Here is a 12,394-nt window from a genome sequence, read left to right on the forward strand (position 1 = left end):
AATCAGTGGATCTGCACCCAACGGAACCATGGTAAGCTTGTTGCCTTTGGTACTACTTAGGTGATTATCTGTAGTGAGATAATTGTCTTTCAAAATTTCTGACACCACCATTTTTACGCCATAAATTTATTTCTTCCCCCTACTGGATCAAATTTTCTGATGCAGGATCCTTGCAAGCCTTTACTCTGGCAGTGTATGCATCTGGGACTATCAATCACAGGCAAGCTTTTCATCATCCTTGTGTTCACTCTGTATTTCTGTTTTACATTTATCTTGCATTTGGAATAAAATTATTTTAGTTGAGTGGACTATAAGTCTACAACTACAACATGACATGGCGTTGAAAGTAACCACAGGTCTTACACAATGGGCCTATAATAATGTCTTCAAGTGTGTTTAAAATGTTATCTTCGCTTCTAATTTGCAGATTTGTTAATTTTGCTGCATAATTATCATCCGTGAAATTCAAAATCAACATGCAAAATTGTTTTTTCTTTTAGTGATATTTGAGGTCGAACTTGTTTGTTTTTGCAAACTAACATGTTTTTACGTTTTGAAACCTCTATGTTCACATAACAAACGATGCAACAAGATTATTCTTGACAAGTAACAAGTAACTCTGGATTGATGTAAAAATTCTCATTGGGATTATTTTCTTCCGGTGAGTTTGTCTGGTGTACTAAAACAAGGCAAGTTTTCTTATAGATGATTTCTCTACGGGAAGATTTTAAAAAAATTATTGTGGGACATAAAGGCTAGTTTTATTAAGACCTGCCTAGAAGTTCTATGAAATAATTTGTCTCTTAGTAAGAAGACAACGGTGGACAGAGAAAGTACAAAATATTACAGAACAAAAGAAATTTGATTTTAATCAATGATACATCTTCAAATGATGTGATTTACACTTTGATCATGTTAAATGTTTTATGAGTGAAGATTGTGATCATTATTAGCTTAATCCCAATTATTAGGAATTGGCTAATATCAAAGGCGATGATAGAAGTTTCGTAAAAAACATTTATTATCAACGAATGATAAAAAATCTCTCACGAGAAGTTTTAAATGAGCACGAAATCTGTTTGCTAGTGAAAAAATGGAAAAAAATATATATTTAACTATATATTTATTAAAAATGGTTAAGCTGCATATCTGGTCGAGCGTTTAGCGGGAGCTAATGTATATAGGCATTTTGTTTAACTGGAAATCATTAATGCATACAAGCTAAAACTTCATGGTTTTTCATATGATAATCACGAGGTGGCATTTGACAATTTGTATTGTAAAGAATTCATATGGTGGCATTTTGTAGTTTTGAGGTTATAAGTTATTCTCAAACACAATTAAAGCTTGTCTCATAGTTGATTTTGTCAGATCGAACCTCTTCTTATGAGCTGTTGAATGACAGTTTTGTAAGTTCCCCTTTGTTAGCTAATCTCCTAGGAGACCATTTTCATATTTTCATAAGTACAAGCGAGCATTATTATGTAATATTTTCCACTTTATCTGTAATTCAAAAATATAATTGCAAAATCTTGGAGTGTCAGGTCAACTATTTTTTGCTTAGAATGATTCAAAAGAGCATTGCCGAACTTGAATTAACTGCAAACACATCACTTCAAAATCTTGGAGTGTCAGGTCAACTATTTTTTGCTTAGAATGATTCAAAAGAGCATTGCCGAACTTGAATTAACTGCAAACACATCACTTAAAAAGAGTGTGCGCTGAAAGAATCCATAGAGCCAACCCTCATATATTGATGTTTATAGTTTAACAGTTTTCTGCAGCATCTTTCATATCTTATTAACTGAAGTATTATTTTTTCCCCCCTTCAGACAATGGCAAAATCATTTGAGGTTACAGAGTTGCCTGGTAAGGCATTTATCTTGACTTTTTCTTATTTGGTTTTTGGGGCATTTACAGACATACCACAGAATTCTTATATATTTACATGTCTAAAACCTAAAATTTTATATTTACATACATAACTCCCAAATCTTTCACGTCATATCTGAGTTACCGGTATCACTAACTTTTTAAAAGTGAAATACACCTTTTCAAGCATAGATTTTTAATGCCAAGTTGTTATAAATATAAATATCAAACTTTAGTTGTTATAGATATAAATGCATAAGTATTGTGTGGTATGTATGCAAGCGTTATCAGGGAATTCTAAAATTTGTATCATAAATTTGTCAGTTCGATCAGCAAAATTTATAGCTCGCAAGCAGTGGGTTGTAGCTGGAGCAGATGACATGTTCATTCGTGTTTATAATTATAATACAATGGACAAAGTCAAAGTTTTTGAGGCGCACACGGATTACATCAGATGTGTGGCCGTTCATCCAACACTTCCATATGTACTGTCATCATCCGACGACATGTTAATAAAACTTTGGGATTGGGAGAAGGGATGGATGTGCACTCAGATTTTTGAGGGACACTCCCACTATATTATGCAAGTCACGATTAATCCAAAAGACACAAATACTTTCGCTAGTGCCTCACTTGATCGTACAATAAAGGTGCTCATGTTGCGAATGAACTTTTCAAATTTCTCATCATTATTTGCGTGTTCAAGTATTTCAAATTTTGACATCTGATGAAAATTGCAGATATGGAATCTCGGATCTCCTGATCCGAATTTTACATTGGATGCTCATATGAAGGGAGTAAATTGTGTTGACTACTTTACTGGGGGTGATAGGCCTTATCTTATTACTGGTTCTGATGATCAAACAGCTAAGGTTTGCAATTTTCTTTAATTTCTTTTATGTTTGTGCCTTTTCTTCTGCTTTATTTTAAGTTTTCTGCATGAAATCAGGTCTGGGACTACCAAACCAAGAGCTGTGTCCAGACACTAGAAGGGCATACACACAATGTTTCCTCAGTCTGTTTTCACCCAGAGCTTCCCATAATAATAACTGGGTCGGAGGATGGAACTATTCGGATATGGCATGCAACAACTTACAGGTGAGCTTTAAATTGTATGGGACAGAATCAAAGACCTTAAAAATATATAATCCACTAGAAGTTAATTTTTTTCAGAAAATAAATATTTTTGTATGGCTGCTTATGGCTCTTTTGATTGTCTGTATACATTCTTATATTTTCATGCAACATGCATTTATATACCTAGCAAAATGACTTATGTGCCAACACATCTGCATTTATTTGTTTTGTATGCGTTTTTTGTCATCGCATTTCTGATTTTTTTTATATTAAACTGAAACTATTACAAATATCTTATATAGTCTAATGTTATACAATTCATTTTTGGGGATGGCGAATCTAAGTAGAATTGTACCAAGCTAATCAGTTGTTGTGCAGGTTGAGGCTCTGTTATGCGCTCTTTGGGTTTACTTTTAATACCCTATTAACTAGGTGATAGCTCCAAGGTTGAACTTAAATTAAGTTAAATTATAAAACAATAAATATATAACATAATAAAATTTAACTTGCTATAAATAATTTTCTTATTTATCTTAATAAAAAGAAAAATAAAATATTATTTGTATTTTAATCTCCTAAAGGTGTAGTCTTTGTTTTATCTTCTACAGGCTCATAGAAACATTGAAGTTATGTGCCAAACTGTATTTGTCTCCCTCTCTTTCCTCTCATCACCGATGTCCACTCGCTTAGCTTTGCCGGACTATATCACTGCTCTTTGTTCTGTCGGTGGCTTGCTGCTTGTCCTCGCTAAAGCCCTAAATTGACTCTCCTCACATTTTTTTCATTTTGATGCCTTATTTTGTTTCATTTTACTTGTTTGTGTAAATTAAATTCCATCCATCCATCCGTCCTTCCATCCTTCCATCCATCTTAATGGTACAAACTCTAAAACTAAGGTAGCCAATAGCGCCATTTTTTGTGGAGAATTTTACTAATCTTTGAGCTGTGCCATCTGTCATTGATGGCATCTGAACCATTCAGTTTTTACGAATTGCAGTCATTCCACGTGCACTTTTGTCTCATGTAGAAGAATTCCTTGATTGTCGTTTCAAACCAGAGATTTGATCCTCAGGAACTTACCTTTTTGAATTTCTTTTCAGGCTCGAGAACACACTAAACTATGGCTTGGAGCGGGTTTGGGCAATTGGATACATGAAAGGATCGAGGAGGTAAATGTATGAAGTTCTCGGTTCTCCTTTTTAAAATTTGAAATTATCATTCAATTGCTTAACCTCAATGAGTCCATTTAATATGGTTTCATTCATGGATAAATGAACGTGACTAAAAGTTACCTTAGATGGATTTCTTATGCAATGAATTTGTTGAATGAAAGTTTTAGTGCTTCATTTTCTTCTTTATGCTGTTGTTTGTGCTTGCAGAGTGGTCATTGGGTATGATGAAGGAAGTATCATGATAAAACTTGGCCGGGAGGTACCAGTTGCCAGTATGGACAGCAGTGGGAAGGTTATATGGGCCAAGCATAATGAAATTCAAACTGTGAATATTAAGAGTGTTGGATCAGATATCGAGGTACAGTGCTTAGAGATTTTACCTAGCTGCTGTAGCCATTATCTTGTCGGGCATCTACATACCTACAACCCAATTCTTTTGAATTTACATATCCAACACCTAAACTTTAATTTTTACATCTATGCCACCCAAATTATTCATATCACATAATAAATACCACCATTTTAACTTTAAAAAAATGAAGTACACCTTTTCACATATGGTTGAGGTGGCATATAAGTAAAAATTGTAGCTTGGGTGTTAAATAGGTAAATTCATAGGAATTGAGAGGTATGTATGTAAATCTTCCTTAGCTTTTTGAGTCATTTAAAAATAGTTACAAGTAAATCCACCTGTCAGGTTATTGACGGAGAAAGACTTCCTTTGGCTGTCAAGGAGTTGGGAAGCTGTGACCTTTACCCCCAAGTAGGTGCAGAAATTTTTGCTGAACTATCATGCTATATTCTCTTCTTTTTGTTCTTCTGTTTATCATGAAATTATGTGGATTTCCTCAAAAACTACTGTGAAATTGATGCAATCTAGTGGCTGGAATTTGATTTCATGGCAAGGCTATACACAGTTCATTTATTGATTTAAGCAATGATCAATTTATATTTCTCATTGCTCCTCTTTATCTAGTGATATGCCTTCATTCGGTGAGACCTAGATTGATTTTCTTATTAGACACGTGATAATTACAAGAGTTTATTTAGTTTTTCGAAGGTTTATGCTGTCCCGTGGCTAACTATGAATCATGTGACAATTATTTTAGTTAAGATATTTAAATTTGTTTATTTATTAAAAATCATGAAGTCTGATTCGTAGCTATAACTAGGATAATCTCTCTTTTTGGATTGTTATTCAATGCAATGCATTGATTCCTTTGTATTACTGAAGTACTTCTAAAATAAATTCTTCTTCTTGGAGATTTGATATTTCTTTCCACTGGCATTTACTTTAATGTGAACATTAATTGAACTTAATTTAATTCTTCCATAAAGTTAGACTGAGGATACGTAGGCTAAGTTTAGGATAGCCTAGTGCTGCAAAAATGTTTTCTTGTAATGCTGCAGGTTTTTGTCCAAAATTCTAGTTTTTCATATCAGGAAACTTTTTGTTAGTTGATGCACATGCATTACAAATTTTTACTTGGTGATCGGATATGCTTGTGTTGGGAAAAAAATTTAAGTTGTTCTTTGGGTGAATTCCATATTTGTTGCCTCCAGCACTACCCATACGCAAAGCTTGACTGAAGATTTTCAATTAAATATAGTATAACAGAGTGTTCCGAAGATAGTTCTTATTTCTGTCATGCAGCACATTCTTATCCGCTTATCAATAAATTAGCTTTCCTTGACAGAAACCTTCCTGTTAGCCGGTGCTTTTGCAGTTCAGTGTTTTACCTGTCAATTACGAACCTCCCCCCACTTTAAATAACTTTTGAGATGTAATTAACATCACTCTGTTTTTTTTTTTTTCATTCAAAACTATGGCTTCCTTTTTTTTTTTGTTTATAAATTGAAGCATATTCCAAATAGTAGATTTGTTTTTATCTGTTTAGTGGTAAATATATTATTTATAGTTTTTTTGGCTAGGTGAAATAGATCCCTTGTATATTCTTCAGAATTTCCCTTTTCCTCGTATAATTAATTAACTATTGAAATGTTACTTGCATTACTCGTTATTTCAAAAATCAACTAAAGCTGGCTAATTTTATTCTTGTAGAGTTTGAAGCATAATCCAAATGGAAGATTTGTTGTTGTTTGCGGAGATGGTGAATATATTATTTATACTGCTTTGGCTTGGAGAAATAGATCCTTTGGTTCTGCTTTGGAATTTTGTTGGTCTTCTGAGGGCGAATATGCAGTGCGAGAGAGCACATCAAAAATAAAGATTTTTGGTAAAAATTTCCAGGTTTGTCTTTTGCTCAGTTCAGTGGGCTTGATTTTCAAAACTAATGTTTATAAACTATGAACTTAGGTCTCGTCAAAATTTGCTTTAGCTGTTGTTTTCAAAACTGTTAGTTTTAAGGCTCTTTGGTGTTGCCAAAATTTTTTTGACTAAATATTTAAGAGTTCTTTTCATTGATTCCACCACCCTTTCGATTTTCTTAAGGATTTTTTATGTGAATTTGACTGATCATCCAAAATTTCAGATACACAGTTTAATAACAACCATCATCATAAACTTATAGAAAGCTTTCTTTTACCTTTGCTTTATTTAGGTGATTTTTAAATTATTGATTTTTGCTGTGTTTTAAGAAATTTTGTCTTGTCATGTAAAATTTGATGCATATTTTTCAGCATTGTTGTTTTTTGTTATGGTTTTATTTTGGAATTAATTTAAAATTTAACTTTTGTTAGAGATTTCTAGTTGGATCTCTCTTTGAAATGAATGTTCATGATCATGTCACCGTTGACATCACGAGTTTTCAAACTAAATTAGTTTCATTGATTGGAAATTGCAAAAGTGACTTGTTATATATGTGAAACATCTTTCAACTTGACAATTATGGATTTCTTTCTTTTGTATTTTCTGTTAACATGTTGCTGAAGGCTGTGTTGCATCCAGGAGAAGAAGAGCATACGACCAACCTTTTCAGCTGAGCGTATTTTTGGGGGAACTCTACTGGCAATGTGTTCTAACGATTTTATTTGTTTTTATGATTGGTCAGAGTGCAGACTGATACGTCGTATTGATGTTAATGTTAAGGTTGGTTTGATCTTTGAAATGTTTTCTCTTTTATATGCCTTAAATTTCTTGATCTACTATTTTTTGCTTATCATTTTTTATGTTCCAGAATCTTTATTGGGCAGATAGTGGTGATCTGATTGCCATTGCAAGTGACACATCATTCTATATTCTGAAGTACAATGTTAGTTCACTGGTTGTTCGTCTTTTTTTCTTTTTTGCAAGATTTAAATGCATGCCAGTCAATTCCTATGTATTTACATATTTAACATCTAAAGTTCAATTTTTAAATACATGCTACCTTATCTATTCTCGAAAAGGTGCATCTCACCTTTTAAAAGTTAAAATGGTGGTATTTTTTATGTAATGAATGATTTGGGTGGCATAAATGTGAAAGCAAAGTTTAAGTATTAGATATCTAAATACATAGTATGTAAATGCCTCTTTTTTTGTTTACATACCAGTTGTTTTAATCTGCTTTCTTCACCTGCTTTAATGATGTAATATTCTTTTTCTTTAGTCTGCTTTTTAATTTTGCACGTGCACATGCTATTAGATTTTGTGTTGTGCTTTTATGTATTTGATTTTAATTTATTTTATTTTTTTCACAGAGAGAAGTAGTTTCTTCTTATCTGGATAGTGGAGCATCTGCAGACGACCAAGGCGTTGAGGATGCTTTTGAACTTCAGCATCAAATAAATGAGAGGGTTCGAACTGGTATCTGGGTTGGAGATTGTTTCATCTATAATAACTATTCCTGGAGACTGAATTATTGTGTTGGTGGAGAGGTATGCCTTAAAATATTCATTATATAGTGATTTCTACTTCTATTTTCTATCTTCTCGTATAAAGTGTTAAAATGTTCCCCTGACTTTTTTGTCAGCGTTCATTTTAGTCTCAGAGTGGTCAATTTAGTTTACAAACATTTTCAAAGGGGGCTAAAATAGTATTTATTGGGGATTGTTTCGGCTGATATCTAATTAGATTGACGTTTTATGAACTCCGGGACTAAATTGCCCCATGTAAATAGTAAAGAGACTATTTTGGGACTCTACTCATCTCACATAACTTATGGTTGTTTGAGTTCTTTGTCAACCGTAGGTTACAACAATGTTTCACTTGGACCGGCCTATGTATTTACTTGGATATCTAGCCAATCAGAGTAAGGTGTATCTCATTGATAAGGAATTCAAGTAAGTTTGCTGAAATGCTCACATGGGATATATTCTTTATAGCCTTAATCATTTCCATTTATTTGGTTTTACCTATTTTTTTCTGCAGTATCATTGGGTACTCATTACTCCTTAGTTTGATTGAGTATAAAACCCTGGTTATGCGTGGAGATTTCAATCGCGCAGCTGAAGTGCTACCATCGATTCCCAATGAACATTTGAACAGGTACATCATTTCTCTCATAAAGGTTTTGAAGGACCCTGAAATCTATTCAAAGCTACCAAATGGTGTCATTAATCTGAAACATGTTTTTAATTTCCTGCGAGCTTTATTTGAACTCTTTAATTCTTTGTCATGACAATTTTTTATTGTTATTATTTTAATTTTTAGATTTTAGTATTTTGTAAATTGCTCATTGTTTGCTGGATATTTTCTGTACAATGCATTCATGTTTTTTTATACATGGTTTTTTAATGATTTTATGTAGAAGCTAAGTATGTAATTATATATAAATTATTTACTTGTAAATTTCTTTGTAATTATTATTGATCCTATTTAATAGCAGCCATAGCTGATGTGCATTATACATTTTTGAATAATACGGAAATGTAATTTAGATTCCATACAAGCTCGCTACTGTTTATGTTTAAGAAGACGAGCCAAATGATACTAATAACAAAGCAAGTGGGGGCTTCAAGTGTTACGGTATGATTGCCATCATTTTTGACCTAGAGGTGATTATTGGTTTGAAATTGAAATAGCCTTTCAATTAATGCTTTGGTGAGGCTCTATGGAACTTCTCTGTAGGCCTGCAGTTGACAACAGCCTTGTGTACCTGTTATAATTTTTTCTTTAATTATTGAAGAAACTTTATAAAATATGGAAATATTTTCTTTGTAAAATTTCAAAGTATCCTTTTTCTCACATCGAGGCCCTTTTATTTTAAGTTGGGATTGTTTTTGTACTGAATAATCCTTCTCTCACCTAGTGTTGCTCATTTCTTGGAGTCTCGGGGAATGAAGGAAGATGCTTTGGAAGTAGCCACAGATGCCAATTACAAATTTGATCTGGCAATACAGCTTGGACGACTTGATATTGCAAAGGTTGTGTTGATGTAACCTTTATGTTTTTTAGTTTGCTTTTGTCTCTCTCCTATTGGTTCTCATTTTGATCTAATTTACATGTCAGGCCATTGCTATTGAAGCTCAGAGTGAATCAAAATGGAAAGAGTTGGGCAAGCTAGCGATGTCATCTGGAAAGGTTGTAGATTTTCAGTTGATTTAAATTAGATACATAACTTAAATTAGATCTAACATATCTATTAATCAGTTGATTTAATTCAGTATGAAGAAATTTAGATTTAGGTTTCTTTTGGTAATATTTTTCTATTGCTGTGAGAAGTTAAGGCGCCACTTCAATCATTGAGTTGAAAAATTGTTCTGCAAGTGTTTCATTTAGTTATGATACCATGCAGGATGCTTTTTGACACATGTTTCACACAAATCAAAATTATTTGATACGAAGTTTTTGAAGGGGAAAGCAGTTGAAAAACCATTACCAAATGAGGCTTTATTGTTTGAGATTCAGCAAATTTAATATTAATGTGGGAATGGCTTCGAACAGTTCCATGGATTCCATGGTGAAATTGGTTAATTTATCATGATTATGGGCACTTTTGAGATACGTATGCTATGTTGTTGGACTTTGTATTCTACCTTAATTTTATTGAGAAAGCCTTATACAAGCAAGATAATCTATCTTTACTAGCATTTATAGTTACTTTTTTTTTTAATTTCTTGTTCTGTAAAATTGTTGATAAAGCTTATTGCATTTGCTTAGTATGCCATTAGAGGATTGCTTGTCTAACAAAAGATTTGTTTCTTTTTATTTCTATTTTTATTTGGCAGTTAGAATTGGCTGAGGAATGCTTGTCTAATGCAATGGATCTGAGTGGCTTATTGCTTCTTTACTCATCACTTGGAGACGCAGAAGGAATAACAAAACTTGCTTCACTTGCTAAAAAACGTGGAAAGAACAATGTTGCCTTCCTTTGTCTATTTATGCTAGGAAAACTGGAAGAGTGTATTTGGCTATTAATTGAGAGGTAGTTGGCCTAGTTTTTAGTTCAAATTAAATTTTTTTTTAATGTTTTGTGATTTTGGGATGTAACCAACATTTCTACGAGTACATTCCTTTTCAGTAATCGGATTCCAGAGGCTGCATTGATGGCACGATCATATCTACCAAGCAAAGTATCTGAGATTGTAGAAATTTGGAAAAATGATCTTAATAAGGTTTCTCTTTTGTTTTTTTTTCTATTTTTTTTCTTTTTCTCTATTTCTTTTTACGCTTGAATAAGGTTATTGTCTCAGTTGTTCATTCTTGTCTCTGAAGGTCAATCCCAAAGCAGCTGAGTCATTGGCTGATCCTGCTGATTACCCCAATCTTTTTGAGGACTGGCAGGTTGCTCTTGCAGTTGAGTCAAGTCTTACTCTGACAAGGTGCCTGAAATTTGCCCAATTTAAATTTATGGGGTTTATTCTCATTATCCTGTTGACATGATGGAATATAAGACTTCTTGTTGTAGCCATTTCATGCATACAAAAAACAGAATTTAACCTGTTCACATGCTTTATAACCTTGGAGGCTACCTTGAATTTTGCATTGTATTATTTTCATTTACATTTTGTAGTGCATGTCAGTCTCCCGTGACTCGCTCAAAAACACTTTAACCATGCAGGGTTTTATATGTCCTGCATTGTTTGGTTTTATTAGAATGCCGCTTGATGGTTCACTTTATATGTCATAATAAGGCAATTAATTTCTAGAAAAGCAAATAGCATTTGCTTGACATTTGATGTAACATTTTGTTTGATTTATTAACCTTTTGCTTATGGATGTTGGAGGTCGAAAGTTTTATTTCAACTCTAGTAAGATTGTATTAGTTTTTTGAATCACAGAAATTTGATCTCCTAGAAGTTATGCCATCTCTTTATCTCTTAATCTTCCAGTTAAATCACTACGAAATCAATAATATTCTTGTTAGGAACCTTGTTTCTGCCAGTTATGCTAGCTAGTTTATTAGAAGGCCTTTGCTTGTTTAAAAAAAATTTAACTATATTCAAGTTTGTAAATAGAATGATTGTTTGAAGACTGAAGGATTCTTAGAATCAGATTATTTTATAATAGAATGATTTCCCTTTTGTTGCACTCTATAATTGGATTGGTTGGACACTTTATGATCTGTTAATATTATTTTTTATCATTTGTTTTTTGTTTCAGTACTGATTTATTTTTCTTTAAATGCATGGTAGGGGTACCTATCCTCCTGCTGAGGAATACTTGAGTCATGTTGACAATTTGAATGTCAATCTTGTGGAATCTTTCAAAAATATGAAAATGGATGATGATTTACCCCTTGAAAATGGAGAGTCTGGCAATGAGGTACAACTATTTTGTTTATTCGTTTTTTTATTTGTTGTTAATGTAGATATCTCAATTGAAAAGATACCTTTATTGTTTGAGCCCTGCATGAGCCTAAATCATTAAATTGTCCTTGTGCATAGCTGATTATACATTGTGAGGCACAAGATGATGCATTTATGTAGCAAATATTACATGTGGAATCCGCATATGTGGATTGGTGGTACTTGGTGGTATTTTGGTAGTATGTCGGCGCTTAAAAGGGGAAAAAAATTTAATGTTTGGGGGTCGCCCGTAAGAAGCTGTCGGTCGCCGGAATCGAAATCCCGTCGCCCGCTTCGGAAGGACTTTTTAATTTACGTATATATATATACATATACAATTTTAGAAGAATATGAAATCAAACTGACCTCATATTTTCCATAGTTTAAATGAAAGAGCACTCAACCTCAAATCCTGTATCTACCCCAAGGGATAAACACAAGACTTGAGGGTGAGACTCGATCAAATAAACTAAGAAAGATATGACATCCGTTTGGGTCTGCGAAACCGTTTTATTTGCCGACAAGTTCCCCTATTTAATACAGAAGAATTAAATAGGGTTTATTTTAAGCTGGGTTCGGAAAAACTCCCTATAAGGGCAATTCCC

At 33.1% G+C, this 12,394-nt stretch overlaps 1 protein-coding gene across 2 annotated transcripts in view; it reads left to right on the top strand.

The window, feature by feature from the left end:
• LOC110037062 (coatomer subunit beta'-1-like) overlaps positions 1-12,394 on the top strand; it is a 24,636-nt gene continuing 12,242 nt past the window's right edge. The window contains exons 1-21 of one of the 2 annotated variants that reach the window (XR_002295288.1): positions 1-31; positions 166-220; positions 1,833-1,869; positions 2,197-2,522; positions 2,613-2,744; positions 2,822-2,970; positions 4,050-4,118; positions 4,329-4,479; positions 4,819-4,884; positions 6,184-6,372; positions 7,030-7,170; positions 7,259-7,333; positions 7,761-7,937; positions 8,251-8,342; positions 8,431-8,547; positions 9,311-9,425; positions 9,511-9,582; positions 10,230-10,426; positions 10,523-10,616; positions 10,717-10,823; positions 11,637-11,766. Coding sequence is in view for 1 of the 2 variants with exons in the window: in XM_020741639.1 (XP_020597298.1) it covers positions 1,836-1,869; positions 2,197-2,522; positions 2,613-2,744; positions 2,822-2,970; positions 4,050-4,118; positions 4,329-4,479; positions 4,819-4,884; positions 6,184-6,372; positions 7,030-7,170; positions 7,259-7,333; positions 7,761-7,937; positions 8,251-8,342; positions 8,431-8,547; positions 9,311-9,425; positions 9,511-9,582; positions 10,230-10,426; positions 10,523-10,616; positions 10,717-10,823; positions 11,637-11,766 (2,433 nt within the window). In the remaining variant the exon portion in view is untranslated. The remainder of the gene's footprint in view (positions 32-165; positions 221-1,832; positions 1,870-2,196; positions 2,523-2,612; positions 2,745-2,821; positions 2,971-4,049; positions 4,119-4,328; positions 4,480-4,818; positions 4,885-6,183; positions 6,373-7,029; positions 7,171-7,258; positions 7,334-7,760; positions 7,938-8,250; positions 8,343-8,430; positions 8,548-9,310; positions 9,426-9,510; positions 9,583-10,229; positions 10,427-10,522; positions 10,617-10,716; positions 10,824-11,636; positions 11,767-12,394) is intronic. The other variant, XM_020741639.1, reaches the window with a different exon arrangement.

Source organism: Phalaenopsis equestris, unplaced genomic scaffold (assembly GCF_001263595.1).
Source record: "Phalaenopsis equestris unplaced genomic scaffold, ASM126359v1 Scaffold214330, whole genome shotgun sequence".
NCBI lineage: Eukaryota > Viridiplantae > Streptophyta > Magnoliopsida > Asparagales > Orchidaceae > Phalaenopsis > Phalaenopsis equestris.